The 19665-nt window shown below is 40.3% G+C and overlaps 1 protein-coding gene across 1 annotated transcript; it reads left to right on the top strand.

The window, feature by feature from the left end:
- The first annotated feature begins 281 nt into the window (after positions 1-281).
- Positions 282-18827, top strand: morc2 (MORC family CW-type zinc finger 2). Its single transcript, XM_088994305.1, has 28 exons — positions 282-387; positions 909-1025; positions 1308-1361; positions 1443-1477; positions 1556-1628; positions 1726-1812; positions 1902-2010; positions 2216-2375; positions 2971-3082; positions 3552-3677; positions 4136-4215; positions 4293-4375; positions 4470-4555; positions 4669-4809; positions 5038-5192; positions 7045-7173; positions 7249-7354; positions 7685-7817; positions 7891-7977; positions 8868-9113; positions 9213-9458; positions 9717-9791; positions 10072-10210; positions 13798-13936; positions 14022-14189; positions 14530-14623; positions 16749-16937; positions 17014-18827. Exons 2-28 carry the CDS (start codon positions 958-960, stop codon positions 17080-17082), a joined length of 3189 nt encoding a protein of 1062 aa, XP_088850431.1. The 5' UTR covers positions 282-387; positions 909-957; the 3' UTR covers positions 17083-18827.
- The last annotated feature ends 838 nt before the right edge of the window (positions 18828-19665 follow it).

Genomic DNA, 19665 nt, shown 5'->3' with positions numbered 1-19665 from the left:
GATTATAATAAGTACAAAAATTAATTCAATGATAATGCCGACTGATGTATCACAATAATTCCCTCATAACAAACATAAGATCACCCAATCGAAAGAGCACATTCAAACCTACATTAAAAAATGTAATGAAGTCATAGAGGTCGACAAAATAACAAACGCAACTACAAATAACAAAAATAACAAACATAACTACATGTATGTATCAATAATGTTTACATGGTGAGGTCTTGGTTTGGTTAAAACAAATTCTACTCCAAAGCTGTAGACGGCAGCAAAGTGCAATGCAGCGGTCACTCATGGTCAATTACTCCAACCTAATGTGGAGAAGAAGAATAGAGGCGTGGCTTTGCAGGCCGGGAGGAAGCCAACACAGCTTCCAATCGTGCGGTAAGTCTGAACTATTCGTACGTACCAGGTGTTGAACGCTTTACATTGGCTAAAAAGAAACTAAACGTACTAACATGTTGTTTGTAGCGCCTTTACAATTTGACACAACATGAAGATAATTTCACTCAGGTGGAATATTGCAATACCCCATTTGAAAAGCTAATGTTAGCTTCGCAGCTACTGCCACTTCGTAAACAATGTATAAGCAAGCTAACGCCAGCTCACATGCTAGCCCAACATTACGTGTGAGTATCCGTTTTCGCCCCGAGTTTGACGTCTGAAACATTCATATCGCAAACGCTTTGGCAACACATATATGGACACAAACCTCAACAACATTCACGCGCATCAGTCATTTGGTTCAGTAACAATCATAACAATAATTTCCCTCCATTTTCATCGTAAATGCTTACACGTTGCGCAATGTGGCTAACGCACAATCCGTGGAGGTGTATTCATAGGGAGCATGTTAAATGTCAGTAAATAAAATGTATTTACTCTGTTCCTTATCTTCTGTATAGCCTAAAGAGTTGTGGAGTAACTCGTCACCGAGAGGCTCGTTGAGAGGTCATGGCCTACTCGAACTACAGCAACCTGAGCCGAGCTCAGCTTACCTTTGAATACCTGCATACAAACTCGTAAGTGCAATCTGGAGCAGGCGCGGGCAATTAATTTTGAATACGTGGGACTGGAATGCTTGCAGAAGACCACGCCAACATGCTAAGATCAACTTTGTGTATATTATTATTTCTATACAAGTGGTTTTTAACTGTTTAGAGGTACCAAACCCAACCACTTAATATGCTATTTCACTAAACCCTTGATGAATATGTAAGGGGGAGGAGAGAAAAAAATACTGTACTATATAAACTTTTTAAAAATTGTTAATTTACACTAATTTGAATGACGTTTGGCTTTAGGACAACACACGAGTTCTTATTTGGAGCCCTGGCTGAGCTTGTGGATAATTCAAGGTATTGTATCGTTTTTATATATTGATTACCAATACCTATAAATGTTTATTTTGTAAACAAGCCAGTGTTTATGTTCCACAGAGATGCCAATGCCACCCGAATTGACATTTACACAGGTAATTTTCAGCGTTGTATACACTGAAGCATTCCATTTTCTTTTAACTTAACTTTACACCTTCATAAAATGTTGACAGAGAAAAGGCCAGATCTGCGTGGCGGCTACATGCTGTGTTTTCTTGATGATGGCATCGGAATGGAGCCAAGTATGTGGCAAACTTGGAAAAAAAACTTGGAATCAGCATTTGTGTTCCAGATAAGTTTTGACATAAGCGTGTTGAAATTCATTTCATTTTTGTTAGACGAGGACAACACATGTGATCCAGTTTGGAAAGTCAAGCAAACGATCTCCAGATTCCACACAGATTGGCCAATATGGAAATGGTCTTAAATCGTAAGATCTTAAGAATCTTTCACTGTGGAATGACATGTATGATACAAGCTTTGATGAATTTACAATTTGTTACATATTTCTGTTGATAGGGGATCCATGCGAATTGGGAAAGACTTCATCCTATTTACAAAAAAGGCCAACAGCTTAACCTGTCTTTTTTTGTCGAGGACTTTCCATGAAGAGGAAGGTCTTGATGAGGTCAGGCCAGTGAATTTGTAACTTTCATTTGAAGAGATCTTTGTGCACTTAGCCAGGGGCTAAAATGTGAAAAAAATCCAAATATATGTGATGCACAGTGTATTTATCATTCTTGACGTGTTGTATTTAATTTGTATTTTTCTGTTGTGCGACCATAAGATGGTTTGACCTCTAAATTTATTGTGAATTGTCCACAACTTCTCAGGTTATAGTGCCTCTCCCGTCATGGGATTTGATAACTAAAGAGCCTCTGACATCCGACCCAGAGAAATACGCCATTGAGACCGAGCTGATATACAAATACTCACCTTTTAAAAGTGAACAAGAGTTGATGGAGCAGTTCAGCAAAATTGAAAGTGTCAGTGGTTAGTATGTGTGTGTGTGTGTGTCATAATCCCGATTGGCCTGATAACAGCCACCTATGTACATTTTTGCTTCTCAACAGTAATAAAAAAACGCCTTCAGCTCCATATACACAAAGCATCACAACCAAATACTATTGGATATATAGTCCCAGAATGATTTGATGTTAAGTTAACGTGTAAAACGTTTTTAGGGCATACTTCATACTTCATGTGTCTGTGTTTTTCCTATGCCCAAAGGATACGTGCAGGTTTTCTGTAATCGTGCTCCTCTCAGCTTGAACATGCGCACACCTGTACTGTATTTATTTTATTTTATATATTTCTTGCTAGTCTAAATTGGGAATTTCTCCATTGTGAGACAAATAAAGATTATCTTATCTTATCTGGGCAAGTCTAATAGCTCACATAGATCGTGGTTAAAATCATGCCATTCTAATCGGTTTATCAACTACACATTTTAATCTTTGTCCTGACTTGAACTTCTTTACAAGTCAGTAGCTATATCCAATTTAACTACCTGAGCGGCCTGCATGATTTCTGATTAGCTATGACATGTTGACATGTCGTGATTGTCACATTTGTGTTATATGTTAAGGAACACTAGTGATTGTCTATAATTTGAAGCTGATGGACAACAGAGAACCAGAGTTGGATGTAGAGTCGGATCATCAGGACATACTGATGGCTGGAATGCTTGCTGAAGGAGTGTGAGTCCAGAGCAATTTATGTAATCAAACACAATTCAGGCTGGTGGGGCATGTGGCCAGCGCGATGGTCTCATAGTCAGCTGGTTGTGGGTGTGAATCTTGAGTCAAGCCATTTTGTGTAGAATTTGTTTTATCGCTATGATACAAAACAAATTACAAATTAGATATACCAAAAAGAAATGTGATAAGAAACAAAAATGTGTACAAAAAGTTACACACAATTTAAGAATCATAATCTAATCATGGGGTGACGAGCCCCCCCTCTCCCGGGACATTTAATTATTTGTCTATCTACCGTGTTTGACTAGCATCCAATGTACGGGGTTCTCCGTCGCTTCCCTTTCGTCACCTGTAATTGGTCTCCACTCACCCATGATTCTGCAAGGACAAATAATAGAAGATAGTTAGATGAAAGACAATGTCAGACTACGAGTATATGACAATGGCTTTTTTCCCCCTTTCCGTACAGGAAACCAGAGAGGAGGTCATTCAGAGCATACGCTGCTGTGTTGTACATTGACCCTCGCATGAGAATTTTTATCCAGGGGCATAAAGTCAGGACCAAGAGGTTGTCCTGCTGTCTTTACAAGCCACGGTAATGTAACACACATGCCGTATTTTCACCACCATATACCGCACCATATTAAACACTGTAGTGTCAGTATCTAACACACAAGACAGATTGTATTGTTGGATGCAGGCATGGTAAAATGTCCCCTATCTTCAAAAAATACATTAGCATTCATGCATGCGATCTTATATTTTTAAAAAGGCTTTTTGTTGAATTTTATTGAAGCATTTAACAATGAACTCTGGTTATTTTTTTTATCAATTCCCACCCTCAAATCCATCAAAGTCCAAATCTTTTGTGTGCGAAATGAACAGCTGGGCAAATTCACAGGTCCCCTGTGTTTGCCACTGCTCCCACACCGTTTTCTACTTCACTTTGACAGTTTCAGTTAATTCAGTTACTTTTGGTCGTGAAAATATGGTACTTTTAACAACCGCGTGACAGGTGACTGGTTTTTAACTGTTTTCTTCCTTTGTCCACAGGGTTTATAAGTACTCATCGACTCGTTTCAAAACGCGTGCTGAGCAGGAAGTAAAGAAAGCAGATCACCTTGCTAAGATTGGTGAGTTGGTGGCCATCATCTTGCTCCTTCTGCATGCTCTTGTGTTGACTTTGTGAATTTTCCGTCACCAACTGAAGCGGAGGAGAAAGCCAGAGAGGCAGAAAGCAAACGGTTAGCCACGGAGGCAAGACTTGGAGATGATCTGTCAAAAGATTCCCGAGTAAGTGAAATCCGATCACTCTTTTGGTTCACTTTGCCCGCAAACTTTCATCAGATTATGACACTTAGTCCCCATATGCTCGACTGTGTTTCAGACAATCCTCAGAAGGGTCCAGGATTCGGCCATGATGCTTCGACGGGATGCTGACATGAAGAAACTAATTCTAGAGTCCAAACAGAAGTACAATACATTATTTTTGTAGATAACACGATGCATTATGGACACCCCCCTCACCCCCAAAAAAATCAAAATAGTAGCACGGTCTGAAATTCTTTTTCTCTTGTATCTCTCAGAGCATTAAAGGAGCCCAAGGAGCTGAACTTTATATTTGGCGTGAACATTGAACAGCGAGACCTGGATGGGATGTTTGTATACAACTGCTCACGTCTTATCAAGATGTATGAAAAGACGGGTCCTCAGCTGGATGGAGGAATGTGAGTCTTGTGCACACTAACTCCGAAGAGGTCAACAATGATGTTCATGGTGTAAAGGTTTCTTCAGCCGTCTTCTTGAACAAGTACAGAGGACAGCTGAAGAAAACTTTTCATCGATGGACCACTCATGTATGACTGAGAGCTTACACAGACGTAATGATGTTCATGGTTGACGGGGTTGACAATTACGTTGTTTGTGTGTTTTTTTTTTTTTTTTTTTTAACACAGGGCCTGTGGGGGTGTTGTGGGTGTGGTGGATGTCCCGTATTTAGTTCTCGAGCCTACTCACAACAAGCAAGACTTTGCAGATGCAAAAGAGTATCGACATTTGCTGAAGTCCATGGGGGAACATTTGGCTCAGTACTGGAAGGACAGCAACATTGGTAAGGGATTCTTGAGATTTACTGTTTTTTATATGGATTCAGTTCATCTGACTATACACTGGGACCTCGGATTACGAACCCCTTGGCTTACGAACTTTTCGGTTTACGAGCGTTACATTTATGAAAATTTTACCGTGGCATACAAACTATTTTTCGGGATACACACAGAGCTGCCACAATAAGTGATGTGTCCTTCCTGAATGAGCCCGTTCTCCAAACAAGGAAATGGCAGCAGACTTTTTTTTGTCCTCTATTCCCCGCCCCCAGTGATCGGTTAAAGCCATGTGATTGGTCAAGAACGCAGCAGTGGGGGATGGGGTTACAGACAGACAGAGAGTGAGGCCGTCCTCCAAAAAACAAAATGGCATCTTTGGTTAAAACCACGTGATTGGTCAAGAACCCAGCAGTGTGGGGGGGGGGGGGGGGGGGGGGGGGTCAAACATTAAAGAGACAGGCAGACAGAGAGAGTGAGAAAACACACACACACGAAAGGGAGAGGACAGAGCTTGAAACAAAAAAAAAGAAAAGGGGAAAAACAAGTAAAATGGTGAGAAAATGGATAGAAAACAGTGAAATTTTGACCCATTTTAACTTTGATAGTTCAAAAGCAGAGTGTAGACTGGAAGGTGAAATATCCCATCAATCAGGCTCCACAAATAACCCGCACAAGTCATCTGTACACTTGATGCAAAAAGCTATTAACCCAGCTAAACAGATCACAATTGATGAACTAGATACAATCATCACAGAGAAAGCACCGACAAGGGATCATTACTCAAGATGGTGAAAGAAGCCTATGTTCCTCATCAAGTCTTTAATGCTGAGGAAACCGTCAATTCCATCAAGCCATTAACGACCATCACAAAGGTAAATAAAATGACTTTATTGTATGGTACAGTTTATTTCTTTAATCATAATACTATAGCACATTTATTATACATAAAATAAGGTATATTTTGTGTAGTTTTAAGGCTTAGAAAATTGTTTTATGGGGACCTGAGAACGAATTTTTCTCATTTTAATGGTTTCCTATGGGAAATTATTTTTTGGGATACACCCTTTTCGCCTTACACACTCTGTCTGGGAGCCAATTAAGTTTGTAAGCCAAGGTCCCACTGTACTTACTAGAATTTCCTCATCACAGGACAAATGAAGATTTACTTTAATCCATTCTATCATAATTTTGGAAGACTCCTGTCCTAAAACGCTGCACAATCTCTACATGGTTAAATGTTCAGCGCCTTCATAAATGTTAGATTACAGCTCATGTCTTTCCCTTGAAGCACTTCCAGAAGCCACACCAAATTAAATTGACTCTCTCATGGTTTCATGTTAACACATTTAATGCAGGTTACCTCATCGATTCAGTCATCAAAAATGGGGGAGTAATATTTCAGCTAGAGAAAAATAGTAAGTAAATGTTGTTGCAGTTTGCAAGGAACAACGTTTTCACTGAGGAAGTGGGTCATGTTCAAGTTGAGTTAGTGTTTCCAAGTCACTGTCATCAGGCCGAATCCCGTTGCCTCCAAAATGGTCACTTTTTAGGTACCCCAAAAACGGCATCCTAGTTCAACCACAAACATTGTGATTTTCAGCACTTTAGATTGCACAAGAATGAGTAAAATAACACCCATGTGTTTGGATTGACTGATAGTATAGAGTTTTGAGGGGAAAAAAACAAATTTCAACTTCAGGTTTCGGCCCAATGCCAGAGATATGCTCTGGAAATGCTGCGTATTTTTCTGCATGACGGGGTCGGAAAGCATTCCTGTTGGGTTTTCTGGTTAAAAAATGTTCAATGTGGTCTTCATGCCTTCCATATAAATTGTTAAGTATGTTTTTTATGATACAGCTCAGAAAGGCATAGTGAAGTTCTGGGATGAGTTTGGATACTTGTCTGCCAGCTGGTCCGCACCGCCGTCATCGGAGGCAAGATATAAGAGACGACGTGCCATGGAGATCCCCACTACCATTCAGTGCGGTAGGTCCCAAACATGCACACAAAGTCGGCACTCCAAAACTATCCTCACGCCGCTTTTATGGGTTGCTCTTTTAGATAAATGCTTAAAATGGAGAACGCTGCCTTTCCATATGGCTGCCGTCGACAAACGCTACCCAGACAGCTGGGTGTGTCTTATGAACCCAGATAGCAGCCAGGACAGGTACGCACACGTGCAGATATTAAATAAAATCTTATATGTACTCACTGGCCAGAACAGGGAATCTGCCCGACCCAATGAGGTCTGATAACAAAAGATAAACGTGTTTATTCGACCCTCTGCCTATGTTTTGATTATCATCACAATTCATCTTAGTATGTTTGTGGTAGTATTTTTTAGTGATGTGGAACAGCACAACTGCACAGCCTTATTGTTCCGGATTTATTTTTATATCATTGTGCAACTGAACATAATAAAATAGAGAGTATTTATTTTCCCAAGTGGGATTAGCTCGGTGACATTCGATTTGTCCTTTTCTTCAATGCGCCGCAGATGTGACACTGCTGAAAAGAAACCCAATTTGCCATGCGGAATCCTGAAAAAAGAAAAGCAGACAGCCGAAGACAAACAGAAAGAGCTGGCAGAAAAAATCAAACAGCAGCAAGATAAACTGGATGCCTTGCAGGTAGCTTATTTATTTCTCACGGCCTCACTTTTTTCCCTCGCAGTACCACTTGACATTTGTTTCTCCTTGTCAGAAAACCACTACTATAAAATCTGCAGCAGATATAAAAAAGCTGCCAATGGATGTTAGCATGAAACCTTCAACAGAGAGCTCACCTAAGGTAAACATGCCCTCACTAGAATGCCTCTTATATTTAAATTCCTCCGTTCTGATACATTTGACTAATATTGTTTTCATCACAATCAAAGGACCTCTTTAGATATAACAATCAATGACGTAATGTTTTGGTTAGGTCATGTTTTTGTCATATTTTCATCCAGTCAGCACAATAATCATTCCTTTTGTTTAAAGTGTTGTAAAACAACCAAGCCATTGGTGTTGACTTACATTTCAAACAATCGTCTCGCACAAAATATTACACAAATATTTATGGAGGCACAGTAACATTCATTTGGTTTAACCATCTGCCTCACAGTTTTAAGAGTCTGGATTTATCACTTGCATGCAACTGTACTCTGTGTTTGAACTGGTTTCCTGCTCACCACCCAGTCTGAAAGGCATTATCACAAATAGATTGATGTTTGTGTATCTCAGGGGAAAAAAATGTTAGGTCATTAGGTCAGTAATCGTGTAGCAGCTCATGTACAGTACCTAATGTTCTGACTTTATGTTTGTCCTATTGGGGATTGAATCACTCGTGTATATTTATCTGTTTATTCATTTACCTCGGTTTCGGGGTGGCATTGACTAGAGTGCTGGAGCTCCGGCCGGGAATACTGTACAAAATGCTTCCTCTGAGCAAAACGCAGCAGCAAGTACAACTGCCATAGTACGTAATGAAGTCTAACATTAGTAATTCAACAATATGGCGTGGGAACAAGTGGTCATCTACAACCATTAATTTCAGGTTTATTTCATAGATTTATTTTTAAACCTTTACATCAAGTTTGTAAACTTTCGCAAACACAGTTAACTGGTGGACTAGGGTAATGTTCATTCTTGATGAATGATGACTTGTCATCTGTTGGTGGTGTTCACATGTCATCAAAGGCAAGTCGATCTTCCGAGAGGACTATAACGCGCCCCCGATCACCCCCGCTGCCAGCCCACCTCAAGATGCCACAGACTACCCCCCCACCCCGCTTCCCCACTCAGCGGCCCACACGGACACCTGCTCCTCCTCCTGCGCCACCTAAGGTTGAACTGTCCAGGTCCAAAGGTACAGCAAAGTCACCCGCAGCGAAACCCACAGTCAAATCTTCTTACAAAACACCTCAAACAACCCGCACTTCGAGGGTAAGATTCCTCATGCACTGCCCTTGAGGCTAAAAGCCTTCAATTTTCATTGCAGAAGCATACTTTCATAGTCAAAATTTTATGTGGTTTCTTTCTCAGTCACTCACTAAAGCATCAGCCAAATCTGCTGCTGGACAACGGAAGAGAATAATTATGGACGAGGACAGTGAGGAAGAGGAGGACGAGGAGGAGGAGGATGAAGGAGATGAGATGGAAGAAGAGGAAACTGGGGAGAGTGAAGAAGAAGAACCCCAGACAAAGAAGTCAAAGATGGCTGCTGCAGCTAGCAACCGTAGCAAAGCAGTGGAGAAGGCTCCAGTTGCCAAACGTGGCAAGTTAGATGAGGTAAATTTTAAAAGCATGAAAAGAACCAGTGGTCAAAGCAAGGTTGCACATGCATGCTTAACTGCACCAGCTTTTCATGTTTTCATTGTCTTTTTTTTTTTTTTCAAATTAAAAAACTGTTGCTTGTTGTTTAAACTCCCCTACCAGCATTTGATCACTTTTAATTCAAAGAGTTAGTAAAAAGACCGTTGTCAGTTGTTGACTTGCTGATTAAGTCATCGAACCTCAAATGAAGCCCATCTGCTGTTGACCTAACAGGTTAACAAACGCTTACAGCCTGGAAAGAAAGGAGTAGCTACTCCTTCATGCCAGGCCCCTGTTGCTAAGCCCAAGGTAGCTTGACCTGTCCCTCGCTCTGTGTGTCGCTCCTAAAACTGGCTTGCATCTGCTCTTTCCAATCATTAAACCCAAGAGTTAAAAATGAACCGTTGTGTCTCTATCATAACACCCTCTTGGAATGGATGCAATGTTGTATTCTGTGCTTTGAAATTGATGTTCGTTCAGTCAGAAACTGATCTTTCACCCTTTTCACTAACCAGGAATGAACATGTGTGTCAATTCAACTGTCTTGTTCTGTTTCTAGTTATGAGTTTTATCTGTACAGGCACCCGAGAAGGCCCCTGAGAAGGCCCCTGAGAAGGCACCAGAGAAGTCATCGGAGAAAGCTCCAGACAAAGCGGCAGACAAAGCACCAGAGAAGGCACCGGCGAAAGCACAACAGCAGGACCTAGATATTAGGAATGCTCAGAAAGGTATCAAATTGAGCAGAGCATGTTTCGTATTTGTCAATGTTGTCATCATATGCATCCCATTCATAATGTCATATCATCTACAGCAGGGGTGCTCACACTTTTTCAGCATACGAGCTACTTATAAAAACAACCAAGTCAAAATGATCTACCCACTACAAAAATGCAAAACATAATTATTTTCAAATGTATTAAGGATTCCTTGTATGTACAATGTATGTTGATGTACCTTGCATAACTGAATAAGCCAATATTGCACAACACACAATAACTAGATATACATAACATAATAAATAACTATTAACATTTTTGTAATTACCTGAGTTTACTTTGATGACTTGCACTGCATTGAATCAGCCAGGGATGCATAGTCCAGACAGTAGCTGCTGACAGCCAGCCTCAAGCACGTTTCCAAATGTTCAGCAGTCATGGTGGAATGGTATTTGGACTTAATGATCTTCATGTAGGAAAAGGCTGACTCACATAAATAAGTGGAACCGAATAATGCGGTCAAGGAGGTCTTTGAAGCGATCTGGCTCTAATAGAACAGGCGATCTTCTTTGCCACATCCATGATCTCTTTCATGTTGAGCATTTTAGCGCGTAACGCTTGTTGGTGGATTATGCAATGGTAATTCAAGAAGTCTGGGAACGCATCATCCTGCCTGCACTTGGCAATAAATCCATTCACACGCCCAACCATTGAAGGTGCTCCATCTTTGGTGATAGACACCAATTTGTACACTGGGAGCTGAGTTTTCTCGATAAAGTTTTTAAACGTCTGAAATATGTCCTCTCCTCACGTCCGTTCTTTCATGGGAAGTGCTGTCAATAGCTCCTCTTTTGCAGTGAGATCACTAAACACCATACGAATGAAAATGCACATCTGGGCTGTGTCACTCACATCTGTAGATTCCTCCAACTGCAGTGAGAAATACTCACAATCTCCTTCCACATTTGCTGGGTTGAATCCTCAGCCATGGCTTCACTGCGCCATGTAACTGTATATCTTGACAGCTGCAGAGCTTTAATTGACGATAATAATACCTTATTTTTAAAGTCTCGGAACAAGGAGTCAGCTCCTTCACCGAATGCTTCTTTTACCATCTCTCCGTCTTGGAAGGACTTGTTGATTTTAACGATGGCGTGACTCACCCGGAACGATGCTTCGGTGGCGGCTTTCGCTTTTGAAAAGTCCACCTCCCATTCCGTATGAAAGTAATATGTTTTTGCCTTCTTACTTGGTCCAGCTTTCTCACTCATTTTGATCACCATATGTTTTAGCAAGGACTTAAAATCTGAGGTAATTCGCTGACTAGCTTGTAAATTTTGCTGCGCTTAGCGCGCGGCGACCTATGCCTCAAAATTCAGTTGTCATCTGAATGGTTGCCCTGTATGTCAATCAAGTGACGGGACGTTTGATAGGGTGACAAATGTTTTTTTTTTTACTGTCACGCTGCGATCGACCAGTACGACCTCCGCGATCGCCCAGTAGATCGCGATCGACGTAATGAGCACCCCTGATCAACATTGATACCTTGGTTTACGAACTTAATTGTTTCCCAGACAGTCTGTAAGGCGAAAAGTGTGTATCCTAAAAATTTATTTCCCAGAGGAAACCATTAAAATGAGTACAATCCGTTCCCAGGTCCCCATAAAACATAATTTTCTACTTTCTAATTTTCCAAGCCTTAAAACTACAAAATATACATTATTTTATGTATAATAAATGTGCTATGATATTATAATTAAAGAAATAAACTGTACTATATAATAAAGTCATGTTATCTACCTTTGTGATGGTCGTTGATGACTTGATGACTTGATGAAATGGAGTGGCCGGTTTCCTCAGCATGAAACACTTGATGAGGAACATAACCTTCTTCTTTCACCATCTTGAGGAATGATCCCTTGTAGGTGCTTTCTCTGTGATAATTTTATCTAGTTCCTCATCAATTGTGTTCTGTTTAGCTGGGTTGATAGCTTTTTGCACCAAATGTACAGGTGACTTGTGCGGGTTGTTTGAAACTCTCACTGTCGTCTGTCTGTCTCTTTAATGTTTAAACCACCTCCCCTCACTGCTGCGTTCTTGACCAATCACGTGGCTTTAACCGAAGACCGGGAGCGGGAGATAGAGGACAAAAAAAGTCGGCAGCCATTTTCTTTTTGGAGAACGGCTTCACTCTCTCTATCTGTAAACCCCACGCCCCCTCACTGCTGCGTTCTTGACCAATCACATGGCTTTAACTGAAGACTGAGGGCGGGGAATAGAGGACCAAAACAAGCCGGCTGCCATTTTGTTGATCGGAGAACGCGCTCGTTCGCGAACGACATATCACTCATTGAGGCACCTCCGTGTATATCCCGAAAAAAGTTTGTATGCCAAGGTAAAATTTTCATAAATGTAACGTTCGTAAACTGAAAAGTTCATAAGCCAAGGGGTTAGTAAACCGAGGTATCACTGTATTTCAAATATAAATTGACATCACTAAATTGTGTCCTCATTTACCATTTTGGGGCGAGGGGATTCATGTTTCCTTGTACTTAATGTAAATATGTGAAGGTAAAAAATGGACGGTAACAATATAATTTTCTATGGGACCCCACTTGTCCAAACAGCGAATCAGAAAGCCTTTAACTCATTCACTGCCATTCACTAATTCATTCGGGAAATGAAAATATGACGTACAGCGCCCTTCCCGAATTTGTTTGAGTTTTTTTTCTTTATTGTGTGCCGATAAAGGGCTGACCAGACTTCTAGCAATGTTTTTCTCTTCCACAAGGGGGCAGCATTTTCATCCCCCTCCCCCCCATGTTAGCGCTTTGTTCCAGCTTCAGCTGTTGTTAAAGCGCTATATGAACCAATATGTATGTATTGCATTGTATTTTGGACAGTCACCCTCATTTCAAGCTCATATAACTCCAGACCCAATTTAGGAATTATTTTTTTTCTGGTGAAAGAAGAAGTAAGGTTTCTAACGCTGCATAGAATTTTTATGTCGTCCTAAAACTCAATATTCTCTGGGTCCTGGAATTCGAGTGACAATGACAAAAACCCTGGCACTGGTGTGGACACATTTTTGCACATATCTGGCAGTGAATGAGTTAATGGTCCCACAGTGGGGAAATTTACTCTCATTCATAATTGTGATTATGGAACTTGAGCAGTGAAATCCACCTGTTTTTAGCCATGTCTGTTGGCTATCATCGTGCCACTTGCTGACAATTACTTAACAACAGCCCAAATTTCTGAGTTTGGTCATGCAATGTTTGCTAGCAGGGTCATCATTGCTCAGGAGCGCACCAACTGTGATGTCAGTCAACAGCAAGTGGCAAAATAGCCGCCCCCTGAAATGGGCACAGATGGGTGGATTTTTCTGCTAAATCTCATCCACAAATTTTATATTAATAGGAAGGTGACATTTAGTTAATTGGGTAGGATTTTTTTGACTTCCCCTTTTTTATTTTCACAGGGTTGCTTCACAGTCTGATTGATTATGCTTTAATTATTGATTTAATGATTATGCTTTAATTATTGATTTAATGCACAGTCCTGGCTCAAAAATGTGTTTCTTTTGTCTTTTTTGGAAGATAAAGGACTGCTAGTTGAAGTGCGTGTCAATAAGGAGTGGTTCACAGGAAAAGTCATCTCTGTAGAGACCAACAAGCAGAGCGTTCGCTGGAAAGTCAAGTTTGACTATGTCCCTCGAGCCACCCCTAAGGACAGATGGTGAAACTTTGTCCGGCGTTCATCCCCCACTAAATGCAATTTGTTTGTATTCCATGGAATTAATAGGTTGTGTCTGTCTTTCAAGGGTGTTTAAGGGTAGTGATGAAGTCCGGTTGATGCGGCCACCGTCTCCCATCTCCCAAACGCCTGACACTCAGCAGGAGACTGAGCGACTTTCTGCAGCCATGGAGCCTGACACCACACAACCTGGCACCAGTCGAGAGGTGACCGAGAGCCTGGTCACCATGTTGAGGTGAGTGTGCCCCGATGAACTTGCAAAAGAACATAACGTTGCCACTTATTGTTGTGATGTCTTTATGTACCATATTTTCCGAACTGTAAAACGCATTGGATTATAAGGCGCAACTTCAAGAAATGACATATTTTAAAACATTTTCCATATATAAGGCACACTGTATTATACGGCGCATGGTCAGCTTTTGAAAAACATTGAAGACTTTTAGGTGTGCCTTATCGTGCGGAAAATACGGTAAGTGGAATATTCTTATTTCCTCTAAAGCTGCTCGCACTTAAACCTACTCTGAATGTCAGCTGTAACTGACAAATATGCTTTTTTTCCCTTTTTTTTTCAGGACAATGCTGCGTTACTTCTTCCCTCCTGCTTTTCAAATTCCTAAGGATGATGTAAATAGCATGACGGCAGAGGAGTTAGTGGCCTTTCCTCTGGTAAGATGTAAACAACTTTACAGTGCACACATTCACAATACAGTGGGGCCTTGGCTTACGAACTTAATTGGTTCCCAGAGAGAGTGTGCAAGGTGAAAAATGTGTATCCCAAAAATTAATTTCCCATAGGAAACCATTTAAATGAGAATAATCCGTTCCCAGGTCTCCATAAAATATTATTTTCAACTAAATAAGCCTTAAAACTACACACAACATACCCTATTCTATGTATAATAAATGTGCTATTGTATTGTAATGAAGGAAATACACTGCACTGTAGAATAAAGTCACTGTATTTACATTTGTGATGGTCGTCGATGGCTCTTAATTGACACCTGTTGCTTTGTGACTTGTAAGGTCTTATGAAACTGAGGCATCACATTATCATTCATCATATTGATGATTATCACAGCCACAGTCTTTTCTGCATGGAACTGTTCAATGAAAGCCTGAACATCATTCCACTTATCCAACTTTGCCTGGATGCTTGACGCTGCAGCCATCTCCTCCTCGCCCTCAGATGACAACTCCTGAATGGCTTGCTTCTGCTTGTCCTCTTGAAGGCAAATCAAATCATTTGTGTTGAGGACCTCATTATGGTCAGCAACAAGCTCCTCGATGTCATCTGCATCCACTTCGAGTCCCATGTTCTGTCCAATGGAAACAATGTCGTCCAAAACAACAGAGTCATGAGGATCAAATCCTTCAAAGTCCCTCTCAAGGATGCATGCGTGCCACAAATTCTTACATGCTGCTTTCAAGGATCGAAGGGTAACATCATGCCAAGCCTTTAGTCACGTGAAAGCATCGAGTAAATAAAGCCTTTGTTTAAAGCTTTGTTGCAAAGGATAGTAGCAATGGTGGACTTAGCATATCCGTACCGGGCTGCTAAATCGAGAAACACACCTCCTTCTTCTCCTCGACTGTAATTTTGTTTTGTGTCTTCTTCGGCTGAACACGAGCCTGTGGTGGAGTCTTTTTCGGTCCCATAACAGCAAAAGTATCAGTAAAAAACTCCTTGGAGGCGATCGACGTGTGCATTCAGAGAAAGGGGGTGTGGAAAGTTAGGCCGGCTGGGGCGCTGTTTGGTCGTGTGCTTTGGTGTTCTTCCGCCGAAGATTACTCCGCCAGCCGTGGTGGGGCGGCGCTCCGCGTGTATCCTGAAAACTAGTGCCTAATCCAAGGTTTAATTTTCATAAATTTAACTTTCGGAAACCGAAAATTCCGTCAGGCAAGGTGTTTGTAAACCGAGGCCCCACTGTATTGTTTTTTTTCCCTCGGTTTGCCCATTTCAACCAATTCCAGTGGAATCACATTTTAGTGAACTAATAGGAGGGAAAGTCTATTGTCTATTAAAGGACAACCGACATCAGTTTTTTGTTTCCTGACATCGGAAAAACGTTTTATAGGATCTAAAATACCCAAAACACGCAGTATGATATTTTTATTCAAATGCAAAACACCAATAAAGTGTCTTAAAGTGTCCAGTAAAGACTTAAAGTGTCCAAAATCTGCAAAAAATTGAGCTGCGAATTTGGCATTTTCAGAAAGTCCCGTCCCCAGTTTGTGACGTCACGCCAAGACGTCTTGTATTGCTGGAGAATCAAAACAATGGCTTCAGATTCGGAGAATATGCTTTCTTGTTACAATGTGTCTTTTTTTTGGTCAGGGGCGTTCCTTCAGTGACGTCACGTTCGGACTCGTCACCAACTCAAAACCAAGACTTCCTGAATATTCAGCACGAGTCTGAAAATGTAAAATATAGCTATTTGCGGTGGAATCTTTGTAAAATACGCTCAGTAGAAGTCATTTGAAGCCATTTTACATATTATGGACACAACTTGTCCGGACACGTCGGTTGTCCTTTAAACGGAATCACTACTGTTTGTAAACAACATTAGATATGAATATGTCGATGAACCCCTCTTGAGCAATGCCCCCACGGCGATGCAAAGCTATTGTCAGTACTTTCTATCGCCTTTGACATGTCAAAAGGCCACTTTGACTGGACAGGACAATATTTTCTGTTCATTATATTCCAAAACTGTTAAATCTGGGTAGTGAAGCGGAATTGTGCTACCCAAATGTTGACGTGTGCATTTGTGATTCTCCTGTCTACTTCAAGAAAGAGTATTTCCACCAGTACGAATCGGGTCTCCAGTCGCTGTGCAACTCGTACCAGAGCAGAGCAGACGCCAAGGCCAAAGCGGTGGAGGAGAAAAACAACAGCACAGAGATGAAACTGAAGGAAGCAGATGAGAAACTCCAAAAACTACGAACCAACATTGTTTCACTTTTGCAAAAAGTTCAAGAGGTTGGACAGCTCCCTTAGAATATGTTTTTTAAATATTCATTGTCTTGGCAATAATTGCTCTCTCCCACCCCATTAGGATATCGATATCAACACAGATGATGAACTTGATGCGTACATTGAGGACCTTCTCACCAAAGGAGATTAAATTGAATGGACAAGAGAGATCTTCAGTAAAGAAAAAGAACATGCACATCAAACAACTGATAATCTCCCGGACACTCCTCCTTCAGAGTTCCATATGAATACCAGACATGACCCTTTTTTTCATATAGCAGTTAACATACACTCCTTGCCAGTGTTTATTTTATTTCTGTTTTTACATTGTTGGGAGCCCTGCAGCTTGGAGGTTTTGTTTGTCTTTACAATCCTGCTTCTACCGTATTTGTTTATCAGTTCTGAATCCAAACTATCTTTAAACTTTAGAGGTTTAATGCAGTTTACGGTCCTTAATTTGTCAACTAAGGTTTGTGGTAGGAAGGGCATCCGACATAAAAGCTTGGCCTAAACAAACATGCGAATCCAACATCTGAAGATGGAAAACACTGATTCGCTGTCTTTTCCTTTCGGCTTTTCCCTTCAGGAAAAAGCCGAAAGGAAAAGAAGAATTTGTCAACTTAGGCGGTGACAAAAAAAATGCAGGTCTTTATTTTGCGTCGCTCTCAGGTGAGACACTAATACCAAGTATTTTAACAGTTTGGGTTGACTGGACCACAATCTCCTACTCTCTCTGTAAATGTTAACTATTATTTTTGTATATTCAAAGACATCGGTATTAGTCATTATATTGCTCCAATCCTGTCCAGCTTGACTATAAAATCGAGTATATCTCACGAAGAAATTCATACTGGGTTTTATCAGTATAAATGTCAATGCGTGTTCTGTTTTTTATTGAAGAAAATAACCCATTTAAAGGACAACCGACGTCACTTTTTTTGTTTCCTAACTGACATCAGAAAAACGTTTTAGAGCATCTAAAATACCCAAAACATGCAGTATGGTATTTTTATTCAAATGCAAAACACCAATAAAAATGACTTAAAGTGTCCAAAATCTGCAAAAAATTGAGCTGCGAAATAGGAATTTTCAGAAAGTCCCGCCCCCGGTTCGTGACGTCACGCCAAGACGTCTTGCATTGCTGGAGAATCAAAACAATGGCTTCAGATTCGGAGAATATGCTTTCTTGTTACACATCCAGTTATGAATATGATTCAAATAGTTCTGAAGAGGAAAGCATGCATGTTTGCAATAGATTAAAGAATTTATTCCGTGCCATTTTGAGGCAACATTGGGGGGAAATGTATCACCCAAAAAGAGGCAGAAAATGGCGTCCAACCTCCTGTGAGGAATTAATCAGCCCATTTCCACAGGCTGATAAATTCCTTACATGGAGCTCGGTTGCCCCCTTCTGACGGCTTTATGGTGCAACACAAGGTTTTCCGACCAAACAAGTACAGCAAAATACATTGATGTGATGGAAGGACTGCTACAATGTGTCTTTTTTTCAGTCATGGGCGTTCCTTTAGTGACGTCACGTACGGACTCGTCACCAACTCAAAAACAAGACTTCATGAATATTCAGCGCGAGTCTTAAAACAGAAAATATAGCTATATGCGGTGGAATATTTGTAAAATACGCTCAGTAGAAGTCATTTGAAGCCATTTTACAAATTATGTACACAACTTGTCCGGAGACGTCGGTTGTCCTTTAATGCTTACGGTAAGTAGAGTGTTCCTACCATTGTCTTTGTGTTTTTCTGTTTGAACATATTTTACCCTGTCCACAAAGCGTTTTATTAAACTGCATGATTCAGTCTTCATGTTAAAGCAGAAGAAATGGTTCTGTATTTTTGAAAAAGCTTTACTTAACAATAAAACCTGTGTCACATTCTACATCCTCCCATTTTTATGCAAACGTAAACAAGGTTAAAAGAAACAAGTAATCCAGTTTGATTCATATAAAATGACAATGTGTTTCATCCATCATTACGACCACATGCAAAATAGTCAGAAGGGGTAGTCTTGTCTCACCCACAACCATAATGTCGCCTAATACAATTTAAAAAAAGGCAAAGTCAGCTTTATTGTCAAATATGCTAATATGCATGACATACTGTGCTTGGTTAAAAGAATTTTGTGTACTTTTTGCTCTTCCATGTGTCTTGAAAAATCAAATGAAATCGAGCTAACATTTTTAGTGCGCTCATGACCTGATACCTTCTAAAATAAACAAAATATATGATACAAAATGATAATGATATATCAATTTCAATACCAACTGCTAAATGACACCTGAAATAAAAATCAAAATGTTCTTAGACATCTTTGCTGATGAAAATAAACCTGCTAAAATCTAAGAATAAACTCTCCAAAAAGTATAAATGTTAACAGAAAACGAAAAGCCAACTACATGGCTAACAGGCAAATAGACTTTAGATTTTCAGGTTCACGCAGATACCAACTGTCAAACATGAACCACGTCATTCAACTCTGACACGGTACTATAACACATGTTCAATGTGGATGTTGCAGTGGTTCTAAAAAAGTAACAGGTACCGCTAGCAATATCCGGGCAGACTCTGAAATAAACCATTAACTACAATGCAGATAACGTTTTTGTTTTTTTAAATAAATTTGCATTGAATCTTAAGAAGCGTTTATTTTTAATGTTTGTATTAAGACCTTTTATTCAACGTTAATAACGTCTGTACAATACATTGTAATTGACTAC

The sequence above is a fragment of the Hippocampus bargibanti genome, linkage group LG04 (assembly GCF_051943395.1).
Source record: "Hippocampus bargibanti isolate YZ-2025 linkage group LG04, ASM5194339v1, whole genome shotgun sequence".
NCBI lineage: Eukaryota > Metazoa > Chordata > Actinopteri > Syngnathiformes > Syngnathidae > Hippocampus > Hippocampus bargibanti.
This window is presented reverse-complemented; position numbering and strand designations above follow the sequence as displayed.